The sequence below is a fragment of the Centrocercus urophasianus genome, unplaced genomic scaffold, assembly GCF_019232065.1.
Source record: "Centrocercus urophasianus isolate 14NV4802_14NV808 unplaced genomic scaffold, USGS_Curo_1.0 seq_41, whole genome shotgun sequence".
NCBI lineage: Eukaryota > Metazoa > Chordata > Aves > Galliformes > Phasianidae > Centrocercus > Centrocercus urophasianus.
The window spans coordinates 3,605,164-3,627,357 of record NW_024884989.1 but is presented as its reverse complement, the minus strand read 5'-3'; the positions used below and the strand labels follow the sequence as shown (position 1 = coordinate 3,627,357).

At 52.6% G+C, this 22,194-nt stretch overlaps 1 protein-coding gene across 5 annotated transcripts in view; it reads right to left on the bottom strand.

The window, feature by feature from the left end:
• The window catches only part of SEPTIN9 (septin 9), a 95,122-nt gene that overhangs the window by 37,618 nt on the left and 35,310 nt on the right, over positions 1-22,194 (bottom strand). Inside the window, exon 1 of one of the 5 annotated variants that reach the window (XM_042833264.1) lies at positions 10,456-10,535. The exons of the other annotated variants lie outside the window; for them this stretch is intronic. Within the exon in view, the coding sequence (XP_042689198.1) occupies positions 10,456-10,510 (55 nt within the window). The 5' untranslated portion in view covers positions 10,511-10,535. Of the gene's footprint in view, positions 1-10,455; positions 10,536-22,194 lie in introns of those variants that run through there. 5 annotated transcript variants of the gene reach the window in all.

The window sequence follows — 22,194 nt, the reverse complement described above, 5'->3', positions numbered from 1 at the left end:
ACAGCTCTCCAGCACCAAGCTCGGGCTCACCAGAAGAGTTCTCCACCACTTCCTTTCTCTGTCACATCCCTAATAACACTTCAACCATTCTTCTCCCCAGTCCCAGCTTCCAAACAACGTGGAAGGCCAGCCTAGGCTGAGTTTTGCAGGAAGGGGACATTGACAGGGGATGGAGCACAGCCACACACCACCAGCTCCCTGATGGCTGCGATCACAGTTCTGTCCATGGTGGGCAATTAAAGCCTGCTCATCACTCCTCCTGCCAGCCTATTCAGTTCCTTTTTATTTCCTTCAATAAAGAAGCCTAATTACCTAATGACAGATGTGTCTGCAGGAACAGACAGTTAAAGTAAATGCTCTCAAGGAACCTGAGAGCAAAGGAAATATTGGCGAGCTTCTTTTCTTTGCAAACGCCCCTCTGGAAATGTCCCTATGCCGTGTGTTTTGGGGATTTCTTTTTGTACCAAAAGCTTGTTACCAAGTCAAACAGCTGCTTCTCTGTGAATCGCCCCTGCCATGTCAGCTCCTTTCTGTCCATTTGCTATCACCAAAAGCAAAGATGGCACTAGTGATCGTCACTGGGGGACACACAGTCTCTTCTGTTGACATCAAGCCCCTAAAAGTGCCCCAAGCCCAAGGCAATCTTGCCCACGGCCCTCAGCACAGCTCCTGGAATACAGCCATCCCCTGCCTTTATCGGAGGGCTGGGCTGCATGCAACACCCAGAAATGGCTTTTCTCCAAGTCTTTCTGGGCCCCACTGCAAAAATGAAAAGAAGGTCAAAGCCCAGACACAAAAAGGGTTCAGAAAGTCTAAGGAAGAGATGCAAAGCTGTGATTAGGGTCACAGAAGGCTGCCCAGTGAAGTCACCATCCCTGGAGGTGTTCAACAACCATGGAGATGTGGCACTGAGGGACATGGTTAGTGGCCACAGTGGGGATGGCTAGGGTCAGACTCGATGATCTTAGAGGTCTTTTCCAACTTTAATGATTCTATGATAAGCCATCAAATATCATTTCCTATGCCCACACTGCATGGCAATGGAGTACTGGGGTGCTGGGAAAGCCACCACTCCTCATTAGGGCTGGAAATGGCTTGGACAACCTCTGAGAGCAAAATGAGCCCTGGGCCCCCGTGGTGTTCCTTCTGCAAAGGAGACCCTGACCTGCCCGAGGACAGCATGAAAGCTTGCCCATCTGCAGCTCTTGGGATGGGACATCCAATCTCCTGCTGCTAGTTGCATAGGGATGTTGGTGCCTGGGTTGACCTCCAGCAAGTTTGGTCACTGCTCTGTGTCCAGCCTGACCTAGAGGGCTGTGCTCCCATTTCTGAGCACAGGTGACCCTCAACGCACAGCTGGTTCTGGGATGCCATCTCCACTGACAACAGTCCCCAGCGTGGCCAGGGCTGTCCTGCTCAGCATCACCTCACTCCTGCTCCTTACGCAGAAATGAGAAATGGACCTCAGGAAGCAAAACAGCTCTCGAAAAAAGAGAAAAGCTTAAAAATAGCCCGTCCTGCTCAGAGCTAAGAAAGGAAAGCAAACAACCTCTGCTCCACAGGACCCTCCTCCCGGCTTCCTGCATGGAACGGGCCTATTAATGAAAACAACAGGAGCCCAAGGCCAGCACCGTGCAGTGCTGGGGCCCATTGGCAGTGCCCAGGTCTTTCTGAGGCTCCATTGCCACATCCCCACATCCAGGGCAGAGCAGGGAGCTGGACTGCAGGGCCCTGTCCCTGCTAAGGCACCTTCCAGGGGACTTTTGGTGCTTGCAGGGTCTCCCCAGCCCCACCATCCTCCTGCCAGCTGGTGCTGGAGGCAGCGGAGGTGGAAGCAGTCAGCGCACAGCATCGCCCTTCCTCCTCTTCCTCTCGGGGTGCCTGCACTGCGGGGAGTACGCACACAGAGGTGTTGCCATTTCCACGCATTTCCTTTTAACCAATTCCAACCCAATTCAGGCAACTCATGACTCAATCCACTGGAAGGCAGCAGCTCCACGAGCCAAAAATCCCCTAAAATGAGGTGTCTGAGACGTTAGGAGGAAGTTTCTCACACGGAGGTGGTAACGCACTGGAACAGGTTGCCCAGGGAGGCTGTAGATGCCCCATCCCTGGAGGCATTCAAGGCCAGGCTGGATGTGGCTCTGGGCAGCCTGGTCTGGTGGCTGGTGACCTGCACACAGCAGGGGGTTGGAACTGGATGAGCATTGTTGTCCTTTTCAATCCAGGCCATTCTATGATTCTATGATTCCTTTTGGATGCAAACCCAACCCTACCCATGACCCCATGCCCTGGTTGCAAAGCACTTGCTGCCAACCCCTTTGTGAGGAAGCAGCGTGCTACAGGGACAGCTGGCAGCTCAGATCCAAGCAGCCCCAGCACTAATCCTTGCATGTGGGGTGGTGTGGGCAGCACCTGCTGTGGGGCTCTGCTGGCAACTGCAGAAGCTCTGTGTCCCTGGCCCCAAACTCAGCCGCCAAGTCTTTACCAAAGCGAATGCCAACACATGCATGTGCAGAGGCCTTCAGTGCTTTGGAAAGTAATTTTATCCTCAGAAAATGTTTTGACACATGTAAGAAAGCAAATCTGTATTTCCAAAGTCAGGATTTCCTTTTGCTGCCTGCGCTTTCTCCTCACTCAAAGCTCCTTTCTGGAAAAAGCACAGCCACGTCCCAGCCCTGAGCAGCGCCTCGACCTGCTGCTGGGATGCTCATGGGCAAGAAATACCCAAACTCACACCCTCGCCCTGGGCTTGAGCACTCCTTGAGCAAGCTCAGGGTCAGGGAAACAGCAAAGTGCTTGTCTGTCAGTCTGTGCACTGCGCTGCAGCACTGGGGATGCTCACACTGTGCCCTCTCGGTCGCGCTGTGGTCAGGCACCAGCAGTCAGAGCTGCTCTTTGGGGATCTTGCAGACTAGGACAGAGGTCTGGTTCAAGTCCCAGCAGCGCATGCAGCAGCCAAGATGTTTCCAAGGAGGCACAGACACATCTTTAATTCTTCTCCAGGGGGAAAGATCCTGGACACAGGGCTCCCAAGGGACACAACGGGCTGCACAGCTTCTGCCCAAAAGCTCCTCATGTCCCTACAGGCACTGGGAACCAGAAATGACACAGCTCCAGGCAGCACGTGGGAAGGGGGCAGCCAGCAGAGCAACCATCTGCTCCTTCTTTCTTCCCTCTTCCTTTTAAACAGAACACCCCAAGTAACAGGCGAGGGGATGCTTTACACAAGGAAACCTCTATGCACAGAGCTCTGGAGGAGACCAAAATAAACAGAGAGGGATGCTGGTTCCTCTAGGACCTGTGCTAGCTGCTCTGCAACGTGAGCCCCGGGCTCGCTGCTTCCCATTAAACATCCTCTGCCCCTCACATGGTTTCTGTAACCCAGGGGTTACATTTGCTTGCTTGCTTAAGCACTGAAAGCTTTCCTTGCGTTTTTAGACACATAAGAGCCTTATGGGAATAGGGCAGCCAGTCGTCCCGGCATTTCACACGATACAATGGTATCGTTTCAGAGCGCTGACTTTCTCTAAACTGCTACCAGATGGCGACCTCCTGTTCCCGGGGAGGAAAAAGGGGGAGGCAGCGGCCGCAGGTGTCAGCTTTCAGCAGTCCCCCCCCCTGAAACCCACATATTAACTGTTCAGGGCCAGCAGAGCTGCCCATAGCCCTGTCCTGGGCAGCAGGATGCTCCCCATGTAGACTGAGCCCCAGCTCGGATGGTTCCCTGTGTTACCACGGGAACATCTGGGGGATGCACTGCAGTGCTGCTTACCTGAAAGCACCATCTTTGATGCCGATGGATGCCAGCATCCAAAGCAAAGGTGGATGCCCTATAGAATCATTGAATGGTTTGAGTTGGGAGGGACCCTTAAAGCTCATCCGGTCACAACCCCCCTGCAATGAAGGGGGTCATACAATCACAGAATCATTAAGCTTGGGAAATACTTCTCATATCACCAAGCCCAACCCCAGCCCACCCCCACCATGCACACTGACCACGTCCCTCAATGGCAGATCTCCACAGTTCCTGAACACCTCCAGGGACAACGACTCTCCCACCTCCCCTCTGCATCACCACTCTTTCTGAGAAGGAATTTTTCCTAATACCCAACCTAAGATCCTCATATCCAGCCTATCCACCATCTACAGCTCCATCAGGTGCTCAGAGCCCCGTGCAGCCTGACCTTCAGTGCTTCCAGGGATGGGATGTTCACCACTGCTCTGGGCAAATGAAAGGCATGAGACGCTGCAGCTTGCAGGAACAAGCACAATATTCCTCATGTACCCACAGGCTGTATGGATGCTGTGTATAAACCCTAAAGCTCCTGTAGCAAGAAGGGAAGGGAGCTGTGCAATGTATATGGAATGGTGATCTGCTGTTGTGAATGGTTTGTGCGCACGCAGTTCCTTTTTCCAACTTCACAAGAGCATCAGTAAGAAGTTCTTTAATAGATTTCATGGTCTGACACAGAGATTGCATGTAGGATAATGCTGGCACCACGCTGTCACCACGCAGTGCTTTGTGAACTGTGCAACCCCTAACAAGAGCTGAATTATGGAGGAAATTTGTGGCGAAATGCAAGTCAGAGCTCTGACATGAGCAAAGCTGTTCAAGCAGCATTTTGCTCCTATTCAGCAGATTACAAAGAGAGCCTCAGACCGATGCAGCAAACCCAGCCATCCAGCAGCAATGGGAGCACAACTGCAAAGTTGGAAGCAAGAATAGAAAAAAAAAAAATAATATCCACGCACAGATTAAGTCAAAATCTCAGATTTCCAGTCCCTATAATGGAGCTCTAGAAAGGTTTTAGCTTTGATTCTGTGCTACACTTTGGCTTATATAACCACTAACTCCCAGCAAAACGTTTCCAGATCACACCAGTATATTTTACATCCCTTATATTCACTGTGTGTCCATACAGACAACCCCATGCAGCACAGGGTGTACCCCATACCCCACGGGCTGCATTACTGGCTGTGAACTGCTCTCTGCACAGCTTTTGCCTCCGGTCTGTGCTCCAGTTTCCTTTCATAAAGAGAGAGAGAAGCAGGAAATAAATCTTCTCTGCCTCCCAGGGGACAGAGCAGATTTGGTTTAGTTCACTAATGTTTCCAAAATGCTTTACAATTACTGCCTAGAAGGCAGAATGATGACGCAGATGGACTTGCAGACCCCATATCAGCCTCAGTGCTGATTTGCAGGGTACCACAGCTATGAAGGGTTAAGAGCAAGCATGAGCCCTGCACAGCTGGGTTTAGGAAACTATAGCACTGAGCTGTTGGGCCAGACACCTCCAGAGATGAGTCACAGGTCCCAGCTCCAGGCACTCAAATGGATGTCAGAGCGACTCTGGCGGGTGAAGAGCCTCGGTGGCAGGGGATTGGGTGATAAAAGTGATTCAATCATTAAGTGATTCAATCTCAGCTTGATAATATGATGGGTGGAGTTGCAACATGCTGGTACTGAGAATAAAACTGAGATACATGAGTAGAAGTGGTGAGAGGAGGGGGTTGTCTGCGTGGGCAGTGCCCTGTGTGTCACACAACTGCCACCTCCTGCAGTGGGAGGATGGTTGCACAGTGTGGATACTAGGAAAAATTTCCATTCAGAAAGAGCAGGGAGGCATTGGCACAGCTGCCCATGGAGGTGGTGGGGTCACCATCCCTGGAGGTGTTCCAGAACCACAGACACGTAGCACTGGGGGACACAGTCAGTGGGGCACTGTGGGGGCGGGTTGGGTTTGGACTTAGTGATCTTAGCAGTCTTTTCCCAGCCTTAATGATTCTATGGAAAGAGAACTTCTCAACACGGATCAGCTCTGAGTGCTGGCCAATGCCTGCAGCCCGCCAAGGAACAGCAGCACTTATGGAGATGTCCCCAACTTGTCACCTAACTCTGGTGCAGGAGCCAGTGCCTCACCTTGGGGCATGCAAAGAGTTGATAGCCAGCCTGGATGTCCCCAGGAGCCCCAAGGGCTGAGCTCTGGCCAGCAGCCTCGCAAAGCAATCACGGTAAAAGCCTGAGTCACAGTGCCAGCAGACAAGAGCTCTCATCAATCTGGGGCAGCTTTTTGGAATAAGTTGAGGATAGCAGTAAGCCTCCTAGCTGCCCTAGGGCTGCTCCTAACCATGGCCTTTGTGTAAGGAGGGAGCAGGGGCGCTGCTATAGCAATGGGTGCGAGCTGCCAGTGCTCCATAAGTCTCCAAATAAGTTTACTCCCAATTTGGCATCATTGCTGTCTTCCTGTCCCCCTGTATCAGTGAGGAAGATGCACTGCAGAGTTTACTGCGGCACAGGGAGGGAGGTCAGGAAAGGAAACAAGCCTTGCAACGGTACTGCTTAGAGACATTGCCTTAAATATCAAATATCAGAGTTAGAAACATGAATATCTGGAGTGATTATGGGCTTTCCATTATTGCCTTTGGATTTCTGACAAGTCCCAGCACGGGCTATTCGTGGAGCTGCCTGGGCTCTGGCTCCTGGGAAAAGGCACAGAGCAGCACCCCACTAAGCAGGAATGAAAGCAGCACCCAACTGTGAGGCTGCAGGACAAGGGAGGCAGCAGTGCTCTGACACTGCGGTGAGCATTTGTTAGCCAAGAGATGTAGGCACGGTCTCTCAAATGCAATGAGCACTTGGAAGAGGATGCTGCATGCGTTCCAAGACCTGGAGGAACCCAGGCACCAGCATAATGCTGGCACAGCCAAAGCTGTATCCTGGCCCAGGTGCAAAGACTCACCCACGGTCTGATCATAAGGGAACCTTTCAAAGGGAAGGGACAGTGTGACACTGTGTCCAAGATGGCTCTCAAATGCACACTGAGAGCTCGCCAGTAACACCAGCACTGGAAGATGACGCAGAGCCAAGGACACTCTGCTCTGTGCTGCAGTGGTTGCCCATCCCTAAGGACACATAGCCCAGCCCTCCCTGCACCTGATGGCTGTAAACACCAATATCTGGGCAACCCTATGTTCTACCATGGGCCAAAGACTGTCCCCACAGACCAGCTCACGTGAACAGAGATCCGCATCCTGTGCTTCCCCTTTCCCACTCCCTCCTAACCTCTGTATTCCCAAGGAACTAAATATACACAGGAAAAAAAAAACCCACAACTGCAGATCCCTGCTGCTGGATCCAGGCAGAGACAATTTTTCCGTTTGGCACAAGAAAGAGCACTTGTGCTGGAGACAACACGGCTCCTGCCTTCCACTGGTACTTTCTGAACCTCTGCATGAACTGGGAGGGTTGGCGGGGAGCTCCCAGCCTGATCTGGGCTCAGAAATGCAGATCAGAAGAAGAGAAAAGAGTGAAAACTCTCAGTAAAGCTTAGCCCACCACATCCCAGAGCTGCAAGGAGCAACGCAGCCATGAGCAGACGGAGATGAAGGAGGGTCAGATGGGATTGGCCACAGCATGATGTTTTAGGGACAGCCCAGGAAACGCAACAATTGGAGTCCAGGAGCTTCGTTTCACTCCTAGGGCTGCGATGATCCGAGATACAATCTGAAAAGGCTTTCTGCGTTTCCTTTTCCAGGCATTGAGCCTCGCACACCATTCGTCACACAGCCCCGCGAGAGCTCGCCATGCAAACCCACAGACCAGGAGGGACACACAGGGAAACACGAGCCATTCCCTCCCTGGGCTCCACACAGGACTGCACTCAGGGCACATTATCCACACAGTGCTGTGACCGTCGCTCTGCTGCTGCTAATATTAGCAGTGGGGCAGCAGCTGTGCAGCAGGGCCATCCCACCAGGCTGCCTGGTGCTGTCAGAGCTGCTCCTACCCAGGCTCCAGCCATGGAAGTTGTCTCCAAGCCCACTGAGCTACCCTGTGATTTTGGCAGTTACAGCCCCACAGGACTACTGTTAGCAGATTGTATCCGCTAGGAAATGTTGTGTTTCAACATTGATACAAGGAAACAGATTTGGTGTTAACTGACAGCACTGGCAAAGAGCTCGGCATTGCTTGCTGTGAGCCATTTCCAGCACAAGGAGTCTCAGCACCCCCACAAGGGATGGGCTCTTCTCCCTCTCCAGGAACTACACAGCAAGCCCTGTATGGACACCATGGGATGCAGGAAAACCACAGCAACCAAAAGCTATGAGCAGGGTGCACCTCCCCTGTGCACAGTCCCATCAGGAGGGCTGCAGCCAGACAGAACCACATTGCAGCATCTCTCAGTCCGAGAGGGATAAGGATGGTTTGGGCTTCATTCAGCATTCACACACCACACACGGTGTGCCACAGCCCAGACAATTGACTGCTGCAGGTCCTCATTCCCACTGCTCACAGGGACAGGGTTCAGGCAGAACTGAACTGGCAATGCTGCTGAAGATCTGCCAAAATCCATAAACCCACAACGGCGACGTTCTGCAAACACTGGCAAACTGCAAGACCTCGTGCTGCTCTCCTCCAGATAAAGCAAGGAAACTCTTGCCAGGCAAAGAAACAGCTTCAGTTCCTGTGCTGAGGAACCTGGTGAGCATGCAGGTGCCTGGACGTGGCCATATCCATCATGTGCAGGACACAGCCTGCTGTGCTATGTTCCCCGTTCATACATTGCTTTGATTTGGAAGCTGAGCTACAGCTGAATGTTTGTGAGCCCTTCCTACTCCAAAAAGGGCCCCTGCACCCTTCATAGAGCTGAGGGTAACAGCTCCAGCCCACAGCCCAGCCCCTAAACCACTGCCTGCTGTAATCTAACAGCCACAGGCACATGTAGGGTGGAGATGCAGGGAGGAAAGCAGGCAGGGACAAGGACAAGGTGTTCAGGACAAGGTGGTTCAGGAGCACAGAGGGTTCTGTCTGCCAGCAATCCAGTGTTGCTGCCGCATGGTACTTTTGGCTGATTGGCCAAGGTTACAATACCCGGCAGACATGAATACTGCATCTACAGCCCTACAGGCCAAAAACTAATTGCCCTGCTCTTGGGAAGCTGCTGTGCAACCCAGAGAACTAATTAAATTGAGAAACACAGCCTGGATCCCCGCTGAAGGGCAAGGCTCTCGAAGCGTCTCCATGGGGAAGGGAGCACACAGCCTCAGGGGCTGAGGAAGAGCACCACAGTGCCACTGAAGGACATGTACAGCCCAGAGCAAGCAGCCTTGGGGCTCCCTGGGGTTTCTCATTCCTCAGGGATTTAAACGCAATGGAGGCAGGCTGTGACCAAACCAGCACTGGGGAAGCTCCCAAGCCCCTGAAGGGCACTCATAGACTCACCTGTGAGCCCAGTTCCACAAACCCACAGCGTGTTGGGGCTGCTCCATGCCCCAATTCCCTTCGCCCCAGCCCTGCTGCAGGATGTGGCTTCCCTCGGCCTCCTGCTCACCCTCCACCCCCGCTCCGGCTGCAGAAGGGAGCCCAGGGGCTGCACAGAGGGGACACAGATGGGGGCTGCAGCTTGGGGTGACAGCACTGCAGAGCCCAGGACAGCCCACCGAGCCCCCAGCCCTGCCACCCGTTTCCTGCCCGACCTGGAAGAGGAACCGAGGGGCTTTCGGCTTCCCAGCAGGAAAAACAATACTTTGCTCCTTCGCAGAATGCAAGAATGAGTTCACCAGGAGGCGGTGAAGTTCTCTCAGCCTATAGCAGCACACACGGCCGCTGGATAAGCTTTCATCACAGCCCCCAGATCTCTACTATTTTTTTTTTCCCCCTTCTAAAAACCGCTGCACAGAGCTGAGTTTGGGGCACTGCCAGGACGCTGAGTGCGGGGACGTTGCCGCTTTTCCAAAGCTTTGCTTTTGAGATGAGCTCCCCCGAACCACCCTCTCAATGGCTGCAGCAGAGACATCCCCAAAGCCTATCTGGAACCACAGATGGGCAGCAGCACACTTCCCGCTTGCTTCTGTTCTCCTCCCTTCCCTGGAAAGCCAGCGGGCACCCAGGAGAAGGCATCCATCCATCCATCCCTCCAAACACGGGCTGCAAGGGGACCCCCGGCACCGAGCCGCGCAGTGCCGTCGGGCAGTTGGAGCTCTGCCACGCGACAAACGCAAAGCTTTCTAAGGCAGCTCCCGCTAAGGATATTTTTGAAACTTGGGTTCATTATCCACTTCGCGGCTACTTTGAGGCTGTGCTCGTATCCAAAATCTGGGAATCCACACAAGGGCCGGTGCCCGGGGATTCACAAACTTTTCGCTGCGTCACAGCCGTGTTTTCAGCTGAAAAAGCGAGTAAACCAACTCGGAAAAAGCAGCAGAGAAAAGCGTCCCGTACGATCCTACGCTAACAGATAGGGACGGGGCGAGTCCGCTCCAAACAAAAGAGCAGGGGCAGCGCCTCACCCACCTCTGCCCCGCACAGCTGGGGCGGTGGGGGCGGATGCGGGTGGCGCCGGGGATCCTCCAGCCTCACTTCGCCTTTAGGGTCGCCCGACAGCCCCTCGACATCCATCCCTGAGCCCCCCCCCCCACCGCTCCGAACAGCCCCGCAGCCCCCCTGCCCACCTTCGAAGTCGGAGATGATGCCCTCCAGGTGCGCGTTGACGGCCGGGTCGGCCATAGCGAGGCCGGGCGCCGAGCGCTGCCGCCGCCGATGCGGCCGAATGAATGGCGGAGGGCGAGCGGCAGCCGCCGCCTCCCGCGGCCCCGGGCCCGCAGCAGCGCCCCGGCCCCGCCCGGCCCGGCCCCGCCCGCCCCCGCCGCACACTGGCTGCCGCCCGCGCCCGTCACCGCGCCGCGCCCCGAGCGGAGCCGAGCCGGGTTGTGGGTACGGAGCGCAGCGGTAAGCGGGGTCCTGGCCGGCTGCCTTCCAACTTCACACTCTCGGTGAGGATGGGATAAAACCATCAGCGTGACGCCCCTGAGCAACCCGAAGTAATGCGCTGCACCGCTGATGCTCTCAAGGATCAGCGAGCCTCAAGTCGATTGCATTCTTGCAACCCTTCTCGTATTTAAGGAGGAAATCCTTTACGCAGAGGCGGTGAGGCCCCGGCACTGCCCACAGCTGTGCTGCCCCATTCCTGGAGGTGCCTGAAGACGTGGAGGGGGAGCTGTGCTGCCGCCGGCCCATGGCAGGGGCTGGAACTGGGTGGTCTTGAAGGTCCCCAGCAAACCATCACTTCTTGAACCATAAAGAAAAGTTATGCAAAACAGTGGTACTGCTGCTGTTCATTTCTGCAGAAAGTGTGTGTTTCATCACTTCTGCCATACTTTGTATTGTACAGCCTTCCCACTGCCAGTCTGCAAACACCACAGGCTTCCCAATAGCACATGTGACCCAGAGCACGAAACCAATGGCACTGATTTCCCAGACTCCAAAAACTGCAGACTAAAAATAATAATAATAAAGCTGAGCAGAAAGCTCTCCTGACCTAGATTTTACATACAGTTAATAGCTTGAGGTTTTAATATATTATTTTAAAACACAAAAACTGCTTAGCTAGTCCGGAGAATGCATCTTTAATACATAAGTATCGAGTTCTAAAGGTAGGGGCAGTGGTTTTCCTCCTGCTCTTCACAAAAAGCACTCTGCTCACACAGCAACGGCAGAAACCAACACACCACAACAGTGCAGAGCAGTTTGCACCTCCGTGCACGGAAATATCAATGCCTCGTCGTGTGATGCAGTGTCTGTACAAACAGCAGCTCTGGGCTTCCTAAAGGAGAGCACAAGACCCATCCTGGGCTGAGCCTGCAGCTCTCATGGTGCCAGGTCTGTGCTGGTCCCACGGTGCCCATTGCTGGCTGAGCCACACCGCCAGCATTGATTTTCAGCAGAAAGAGGTTTTCTTCCTCTCTTGTCAAGTGCAAGGTCACACCCGCAACCCATTCCAAGCAAGTAGAGATGCAGATGTCAATACTTCACCTTAGTTACTCTGCAGAGCAAAAAGCTGCTGTGGTAGAAATGGGTGATGAGTCCCTTTGCTGGAGCTGAACTATTGAGATCGGGTTATTAAGGATCATTGATCCCTGGTTCACTGTCATTCAGAGTGTAAAATAGGGGGGAAACAAAGGCAAAATAAGAAAGACAAACTAAAAATCAATATGGTAAGCAAGAAAAAACAGTTTCTATGTCAACGTTAAGAAGAATCAAGCAGCACATTTGTGATTTCAGAGTCTGCCCACCTCCATAGCTCCCATGAGGTTCAGCAGTAGACCCAGTGCTGGAGGTTGGTGGGTCTCCCTGCACTACATCATGTAGGGAACAGTGAGGGTCTGTGATGGAGTCCACCAGAGGCAATGAGAAGTGAACTGCTGGAAGAAAAAATGATTGTGTGGTTGATTTGGAGCAGTGAGTGTCCCAGTGCCAGGGGTTGGACTTGGAAAGATGTGAAGAAGCTCAGAGCTTCTACAGAAGAGTTTGGGCATTTTGCATTAGTGGATGCATCCCTCTGTGTATCCTAAGGATGGATGATGCCATCACCATGGATCTAACCTGTGCTGTTAATGAAGGCTTTGTGAATCAACAGACCTGGAGAAGAGTCCCAAGAAGCAAGAAATCCTGACCATAAGAGTCCATGTTCATTAAAAACAGCTGCCAGGAGGGGATGTGTTGCACCCACATGCACGTAAGGCACGGAAAGGGGGGAGTGAGATGGAAAAGTACAGCAACGAATAACAAGAATATCCAGAGTTCTTGCAGTAAATATTTGAAGCAGGAAGGTATGTAAACAGCTTACCCCAGTGCACAGCTCCCCTTGGGGAGCTCAGCATACCCTTCTCTCTCCTTTCTGCACCTTCATCTGGCTCAGACACTGGCACAAATTTTATGGAACCGAAAAATCACTCTCCTATCCAGGCCACAGCTAAGAACCAAATGCCAAGTCACTGAGTTTGCTAGCTACATCCAGAACCCAAGAGCTTGTGTTTAGCTGCAGTGCTGCTCCCAGAAAGGCAGACACCCAGCCCAGATGGATGGAGCACCACTGGTTCCCTGCACTTTGTGTCTGGAGCTCCTCATCAGGCTGGATATTAGCAAAAATTTCTTCTTGAGAAGAGTGATGAGTGGGCTGTCCAGGGAGGTGGTGGGGTCACTGTTCCTGGAGGCATACCCAGAGAAGAGTAGATGTCACACTGAGTGGTGTGATTTAGTGGTACGGTGGTGATGGGCTGATAGCTGGACAAGATGCTGTTGTACAAACCATTGGTTGCAGGAGGATGAAAAAAATGGCTTTGCTCACAGTGTGTGACAGCAACCTGTGTCCTATACAGCCCACATCGCTGCAGGCACCGACTGCCCAGCCCTTCTCTCCACCATCTCTCTGCCCTTCTGATGAGCAGTCAGCTTCCTGCAAAGTTGCTTTGCTGGCCCCCAAGTGGTTTCCTGTCCCTGAAAATGCAGCTGGTGAGATCACTGGCTTGTAGACACCCAGCTAAAAGTGGCACAATGCCATAAGAGCTGGAAGAAACCTGAGCTCTTGTCACCACCACTGTCCTGATGCTGGGTCTGAGGGACCACGATGTTCATCAATGCAGAAAAGACCTACAAAATCACCTCAAGGAGAAAAAGCCTCAAGACAGAGAACATCCTAAGGAGACAGAAGGCATCAGCATTAGAAGGACCCTCACCAAGACAGGCTGAGGCAGAAAGGGGACTTTCCTATCCACTCATATTAACCAGCACTGTGCAGTCTGTTTGCAGGCTGCTACAAAAGCATTCTTTCTGGCAGATTTTCTTCCTCCTACAAGTCAGGGTTTTTCTGAGCAGCTCTTATCAGACCCACAATCTGCTGCAGTCATGAGCGTCAGACCCGGTGAGACGAGGTGCCATGAGTCACTGTGGCTGCGAGAACCAAATGATCCAGCTCACAATAGCAAGTCATTCATCCCAGCATCTTCCTCTTCCACCTCCTCCTTTAATTAGCAAACAGAACTCTTTATGAGTCTGGCTGCTTCTAATGAAATGCTTTGAGACTTACTGACCGAAAGTACAGCATAGGTGGTTCATAATAGTATTTAGCTGCTCCCAATGTCTCTATTGAAAACCCAATGCCTTTTCTTGCTGCCCATGGTGGATGTACCCCCTGCCCAGCATGTGGCTGCTGGCACACATGCAGCACCAGTGCGGGATAACTGCCAATGTGCAGAAATAAAGGCACAGCAAACCATACAAAGCATGTTTTGAAGGTGAGGGAAACGAGAAGTCACATTGTTCTAAGAAAGGGAATGTTTAAAAAAGAGAGAAAAAAAGAGAAAAAAAGAAAAAAGAAAACAAACAGAAAGCAGAAAAAGAAGATAAAAGAAACAAAGCAGAAGGCTGTTGCAATGACCTTCCTTTCCACTCGTGCTCCTTGCAGCTTCTGAGATTCTACACCTCTGCCCCAACACACTTTTGTTCCAAATCCACCAGGAAAAGCCGTAACAATCCTTATGGGTCCCTTCCAACTCGGGATAGTCTGTGATTCTCTGAACACCATTTCAGAGGTGGAGAAACTGAGGCACACAGCATCCACCTCAGTGAGAAGGCTGCAGGAGGACAGGGCCAGGTTGTGGTGCTGCTTGGGTGGTGGCAGTGTGATGGGACTGTGGGGATGGACAGGAAACACAGACGCCGTTCCCATCACCTCTGCCTGTGCTTTCATGGGGATGACGCGTGAACTCAGCCCTGCTGATGATGCAGGAAGTGTCATGAAAAATGCTCTTTCCCAGATTCAGACCCTTCCTGCTTCCAATGCAGTAGGAAGCAGAGTGAGGACGGCTGTATTTCAGTGCTGGTCACACATCTCTTCCTCCGTAAGGAAACCTGCTTCATGGGAAAGGCTTAAAACCGTAGCGCAGGTTTGCTGATTTGAGGCTGCTGGACAATTGGCTGGTTTGCTGGGTGAAGGAAATGCAGCCAGACATCATCCTCTGGTGCACAAGAAGAGCTGAGAGACACTGAAGGCTGAAAAACAGGAATGGGTGAAACCTGGAAGGAGGGACTGAAGGACAGTGCCTAAAGGCTTTTAATGCTATTTGCTCACGAGAGGAGCGAAGCCACAGGAAGGACATCAGTGCACTGTGGGTCCCAGCATGGCCACAAGCCACCAATGCGATGCAGTAAGAGCACTCCTGAGATGAAACAAATTAGGTACTTTCAGCAGCAAAGGGGAAATCACTAATCTCAGGTCATCCTGGGCACCCAGCCTGCAGTGGAAACGAGCAGACGGGGGGGGTGGTGAGGGGGGGTGTCAGAACATGGGGTGTCACTGCTGGAAACATCACTGGCGGATGCACCACAGGCAGAGATTGCTGTTGCCAGGGGAACAAATACACTGAATCCAAAGCCAACCCCTGGTGATGGTGTAAGCAGGTCAGTAAGAGCTGCAGGCTGGAAATGAGAAGGTATTAACAGGCAGTGATGGGAGCAATGATGGGACTTCCATGATATGAATGGGCAAAAAGCCATGCAGGTATCAAGGTGGGGCACAGCTGCTCCTTGGAGAATGCAGTGTGATGCAGCAGGGCAGTGAGGGGCTCTGGGCTGTGCCCAATGCAGCAGACAGGGAAATGAAGGGAAACATGGCTCGTGTTGGTTAAAGGACAGTGAATGCCTTCATGGGAATCATGTTCTGTCATTGGAGACACCCACGGTCAGTCTGGACAGAGCTCTGAGCACCTGATCAGGTGTCCCTGTTCACTGCAGGGAGTGGGATCAGATGGCCCTTAAGGCTCCCTTCCAACTCAAACCATTCTATGAATTGCATCTGATTGAACCTCAGGCAGCCCCAACAGCCCCAACCCAACGCCTTTGCTCTGGTCATTCATTTTCAAGTCAGACCATCTGAAGAAAATGGGAAGAGCAGTCGTTCAGGATCCAAGCAGGATCCTACATAACCTATGTCATTCAGTTATTAAGTATGGGCTTAATTCTTGTGGCACAGCACATTTCCAACTGCAGACCCCTCCTGCAGGGGGCTGCAGGGGAAATCACAGTGCTCACTCCCAGGCCTGGGCAGTCCCCAGCCACTTCCACCACATGGTGGTTACATGGGATAAGGGGGAGATGAGCATCAGCAGGGACCTCAAATCCTCATTCTTGAAAATTTCCCATTAATCCCTAATTAGGAGCTCAGCACCCAGGACATCAATCCTGTGCGTTGCAGCCAGACTCTCCTGTAACCATGGCAGAGAGAGGTGTGTGAGCACACACACCTCTGCTTCTTTCAGCTGCCTGCTCACAACCTTTTCAACCCCAAACTTCCCAGCCATAAATACATCAGCTAATGGCAGGAAACTTGCTTTTCTTAATACTTCTCCCTTGCTTCCCAGTGGGCCGTTTCCAGCAGCTCTCACTCCCTGCACCAGCCCCCGGTTACTTCTCCTGGCTCTGAGATATTTCAAGCACGCAGTGAAATCTGCAGCAGCACAAAAGCCCTAAAAACCCAAAGCAATGGTCCAGGAAGCACCACGGATTGGGCTGCAGGGTAACGGTGGCCCCTCTTCTCCCTTTTTACCATCAAAGATTTCATTATTATTATTCTTTGTGGACAGAAAGCAGCTCGATAAGAACAATTCCCACAGCAGCTGCAGCCCCACACCCACTCAGCTTCCTCCGGGAGCTCCCGCACGGCACTGAGACAGGGAAGGAAACGAGGGCAGGCGGAGGGGAGCGAAGGGAAAACCAACATCACTTTCCTTTGAAAATGATGTGGAACAGCCGCTGAGCCCCCCTGGGAGCACACAGCACCGGCAGCCCCAAAGCTGTAATGCAGATGCAGTGATCCACATCCACACCACACCGAGCACTGCCAGCGGTTCTCCTGTTCTTCCAGCCAGCAGCCACGGACGTAGGGCACAAGGACCCCTGCAAAACCACTACAAAACCTCCTCCCTCTCCACAGGGATGAGAATTATTGCTGATAATGCCTCTCCTGTGTTATCGCTGCAGCTGATGCTATTGGATGGCTGGGGGACCCGCATCTCCACACTGCAAGAATTGCTCAGCACAGACAGCTCAGCCAGGGGCACACACAAAATTAGGTAAGATCAGCCCATAACAAGCTCCTGGGCTATGGGAGTGCAAATGGGAAAGAGAGGACTCACCTATCCCAGAGTACCCAAAGCTGCCTGCAGCGAGACCATGCATGTGGGCAGAGTCTGTCTTTGCTTTAATTCTAATTGCCCTCCCTTCTGCCTGGGGACCCAGAGATAGTCGGCATGGAGCTGCGGCCAGGGCAGGACACCTGGTGCTTCCTCAATGGTGCCAGCCCCAGCGCTGCATCCCCAAGCCCCCTGGCAGCTAGCACACACAGGTGGGAGAAGTGGGGCATTTCAGCCTCCACGAGGAAGGATTCAAAAACAGTGCAGAGATCTGCTGCAGGCCGGCCAAAAGCAGCCTTCTGCCTCTCAGCGTTTGCCCTAGATGGAAAGGGGCCTGGGGGCTGAGCACCAGCTCAGCGAGGAGGCACACAGCCAGCCAGAAGCTGGGGGGGGGGGGAACAGCTCTGCTTCAGAGCGAGGGAGGAGGGGGGAAGTTCCCTGCAGGGAGACCCCAGCAGAGGGATGGGGAAATTCTGGGGAGGTACTGAGCTGGGGGCCCAGGGTTGGGGCAGGCTGGAGGCTCTCCAAGCAGCACATTGCCATCAGGACATGCACCTGGGCAGGATGGGATGGCTGCGGGTGTCAGCTCCCATTTGGCTTCAGGAGGTGTTGTCACAATGTGAACTCTGGACAGGAAAAGGCTCTGTTCATCCGCTGCGAGGTCCAGTCCTGCCCAGGGCTGGGCAGGCTCCCATGCAGTGACACTGCAGGGCTGTGTTATCTCTACCTGCACACTGTCCAAACTCTGCTCACACCCCTGACACCAGCAGGGAAAAGGGAGGGTCCAAATGCTGCCATCACACCCAGAAATGAATCAAAGCGAGTTCTTAGGATACTAGCACACTGCATTGTCTCTGTCCGTAAGCTGAAGGGATGCTGTTATTCCCAGACATTTAATAATGGGGCAGACCAATGACAGAACCACAGAAACATCAAGGTTGGAAAAGACCTACAAGATCATCCAGTCCAACCATCCACCTATCACCAATAGTTCTCACTAAACCACGTCCCTCAACACAAAATCCAAACGTTCCTTGAACACCTCCAGGGTTGGTGAATCCACCTCCTCCCTGGGCAGCCCATTCCAGTGCCTGACCACTCTTTCAGAGAAGCAGTATTTCCTAACGTCCAGCCTAAATCTCCCCTGGCGCAGTTTGAAGCCATAAGATGACATATATTAAAACAAGAGAATAAATGGCCAGAGCTGAGCTGAGCTTCTGCATACCTTCTAAAAATGCTTCAAGGGATGGAATACCTCTGCTACAAGGGCAGGCTGAGGAAGATGGGGCTGTGCAGCCTGGAGAAGGGAGGGCTCTGGGGAGACCTGGCCTCTCACTATCTCAAAGGCAGCAATAAGAGAGAAGGGGACGCACTCTTTAGCAGAGTCTGTTGTGATAGGACAAGGGGAAATGGTTTCCAACTAAAAGAGGGCAAACTCAGACAGGATGTAAGGAAGAAGCTTTTACACCACGGGCAGTGAGGCAGAGACACAGGTTGCCCAGAGAGGAGATGGTGCCCCATCCCTGCAGACAGCCACGGTCAGGAGATGGGCTGTGAGCACTGATGGAGCTGTGGGTGTCCTTGCTCAGGGCAGGGGTGGCCTTTAGGGATTCCTTCCAACTCCAGCCATTCTGTGGTTCTATGACCATTGGGACAAAAAGGTACCCAGTTGGTCACCATCAGTCTGCAGGCAGAGTTAAGGCACACAGGAATCAGAGCTCTGGGCCAGGGATGGCTCCGGCCACACAGGATACCTCCTTCACCACCTGAGGAGAGCTTCTGGCAGCGCAGCAAAAGAAGCATTTAGTAAAGCTACAGACTCACTTGGAAAATCTTGAGGACGATGAGCTATTTTGCAGCCAAGCTTCATATAAACACATTGATAACGATGTCAGCATTGGGGCTGGTGATGAATATGGCTGCACGGCAACAACAGCCCTCTCTGTCTGCTCCAAGAAAGCCTCTTTCTTGCCACGCACATGTTTAATCCATGATCGGTGTCCGCTGCCAGCCACATTCACACCTCCATCTGCTCACCTCATATATCTGCTACATATCCCAAGATTAGTTGGAGCACAGGCAGAAACGCACAGCTCGCTTGCAAATTCTACTCTGTTATGTGCTGCCTGTACTTTGCAGAAGCCCCCAACCTGACTACACCTGGACATGATGATGATGCTAACATAGCCTGAGGTCGTGACAGCATCCCAGGTCAGACATGAGCAATAGCTTTGGTATTTGCAGCTTTGGGAGCCTCATCTGACTTTAAGTCCTATTTCTGCACCTGATGTGGGGGATGCAGCTGCACCCTGCAGCAGACAGCCCAGGGGACATCCCACCACCAAAGCCAATGTCACCTCTTGCTCGCAGAAACCCCACTGTACCCCTCTCCCTGCACCACGTCCTGACACCAACACCATTCTAGCAGAGGAGATGCCAGCAGAAGATGAACTCCTGATAAACACGCTTGGGAAGATGCTTTGCTAAGTTCAAAGAAACAGCCATTGCTACTCAGTTGCAGCCACCACCCTCGACCCCGCAGACACGCTGGTCAGCTTCAACCTGCCACGGTTCTCATGGTCATCCCTGTGTAACAATTAACTTTTTATTAAAACCACGGAGCAAGCACTCCAAAGCATAATGAGTGCTCATGCTGCTTTCCACAGCTGGGATCTGTACAAGCCCTGCAAAGCCTCCCCTACCCGCTTGCAAGGCACAAAAGCGTGGGAGTCGAACAAGGATCAGTATTATCCACTAAACCACAGGATGAGCTTGCAGGAACTGGCAGCCTGGATGGCTTCCAGCAGCTAAAGAAGGCAATAGTCCAGCCCCGTTCTCGCACGCCAGCAATGCCGAGTATCTGTGTTCTTAAGAATGTGAAGACAAGCCGTCCCCATCCCCATCCATCCCCATCCCATCCCCAGCCATCTCCCCCAGCACGCCCCTCACAGCGCTAGCAAACAATTCTCTCAATTTTCCTGAATTAGGCATTTAAAAGGGACGTTACATGCAGTGCTTTCCTTCTATGTCTAGCAGCCTTTAGCTAATAAGGAGAAGAGCTGGCAAAACTCAAGGAAGGCTGGCAAGGAATAAAGCAAAATAAAAATCTCATCTTGTAAGGAGACAGCAAGTGGAACTGGGCACAAGCACTAAGGAGAGGCACAGCCAGGGTCTGTTGGGAAGGTCTCAGTGCTCTGTGTGTAAGAAGGATGAGTAACGGGGTGAATAGGGCTTCTTGCAGCCAGAATCGTTCCAGACCAGACACAGTGAAGGTGTCCATGCTGGCTGGGGCTTCCTGCTCAGCTCCCAGAGCTGGGGACCTTTTTGTATGTCTCATACTTTACAAGACTGTAACTGTCTTTCAGCCACGTCGAAAGCCAGACAGGATTGCCTATCTTCTTCCCATCACCACGGCTCCCCCAGCCCACACCAGCACTGGAGGATGAATTTCCTGCCCCAGCAGTCAGACCTGTTAGGCACTCAAGGCGTGCTTGGACTGCATTCCCCTTGGGTGCCTCTCACTGCCAGGTCACTGGGACAGCCAGGCATCGCCCAGCAGCTTCACAGAGCCAAGGGTCACATAGTGGACAACAAAATTTCCAAGCCTGGCAATAAAAACACCCCTCGATGCATTATCTGTGCCGTGCTGCCTTTCCCTTCCGATCTTCACACCCAGATCTGGGAGTTCCTCACAGCCAAGCCTGCTCAGAGCCAGAGCTTTCTCAACTTGAGAGCCAAGAAGAGCCCCCTAGGATTACAGCTTGTTGCTCTATTCGTTGTCAGAAAAGCACAGTGTGTCAAAAATCCCTAGAAGGGCAAGGGGCCATTATTTATGAACCAGATTTATTGTCACCCTCCTTCCCCAGGGCCCCTGGAAACACATTCCATGTCTCAGAGTGCCCTGGCTTTGAGGCAAGCCCACGGAACGCAGCTCCTCGAAGCCCATGTCCTGCTTCCCTGCTCCACCCAGCCCTGGGAGCTCCCAGAGGTGGGGCATCCTTCTCTGCCTGCCAGCATGGAGATAAACACCACTCCTACGCTTCCATGGAGAGGAAAAACCTGAGCATGGTGCCTTTGGTCCACACAAAATGAATGGAGAGGGCCGTGATGGGGGTATTTTTGGTGGCTGAAGTGATGGACAGGCTTGCTTGAAAACACTCCTACCCACATATCAGCCACAGCCTCAGCCAGCAGTGGATTTATTTCTATTTCTTTGCGTCTAGGCAGAGAGATGCTGAACTGGTAGTTGTTTAAAATACACTAGTTAGGAGGAGCAGTGCTCTGAAGTTCAACTCAGCACACAATGTGAACTCCTCCTCGAGTTCAGACAGCTTCTGCCCCCTGAAGCTATCCCTAGTTTTACACCACTGTGCCCCAAGGGTTTTAAGCCAGAAGCTGTAAGATGTGATGGTAAAAAGCTTTCACTTCAGATACACTTGTACATCAGCAGGCAGCACTTTTTATTTCATGGGAAATTCTATCAGCCAGGGACTTCTGACACAGAACCGGATTTCCCATTACTGGCACTACCCAATGCTTGCTGCTGTCAGGGCACAGAGGGTCTCCAACCAGAACCAGAGCACCAGGGGCTGTCCAGAGAGCTGCAGCCTTGCATGAAGGAATCCCTGGAGGAAAAGGGGTGAGTTGCTGGGTTTGGGTGGTTACTTAGTGCTGCTTAGGGCTGTGCTGTCTGCACATTGCTCATGCTCCCTGAGTATCTGCATCACCCTAAAAGCAGAGCAAACCTCCCCCCTGCAGGGGCACCTTGTAGAGCTGGGGAGCAGAGCTCTGCCAGCAATGGATTGGGGTCTGAGCTCTGCTGGGAGGAAACGAGAGGAGTGGGAGGAAGGCAACAAGCCAAAAAAGGGAGAGTTCAGCATGAGCCCCACTCCTACTGCTGCAAAGCACTCTGATGTTCCTCCTGCCTCTCACATCTGGTTTTCCCAATAAACGTGCTTCATCTTTCCATCCCCCAGCTCAGAGCAGCCCGCAGCTTTCCAGCCATGCAGCTCCTCGCTCCACTTCAGCCATTATGACCCACATTGCCCACTCTCAGTTGTCCCCTTCCCCCGCACCCGTGCCTGCTCAGCTCCTCATTAGTGCAGGCAAGATTAGGTTTCTTCTCCAGCTGCAGGCAAACGGCCCCATTTCTGAGCTGTCTCCAGACCCTGCAAGCAGGGAAGTTTCCCTTCTTCCAAAATACAGCCATTGTCTCAATGGCAG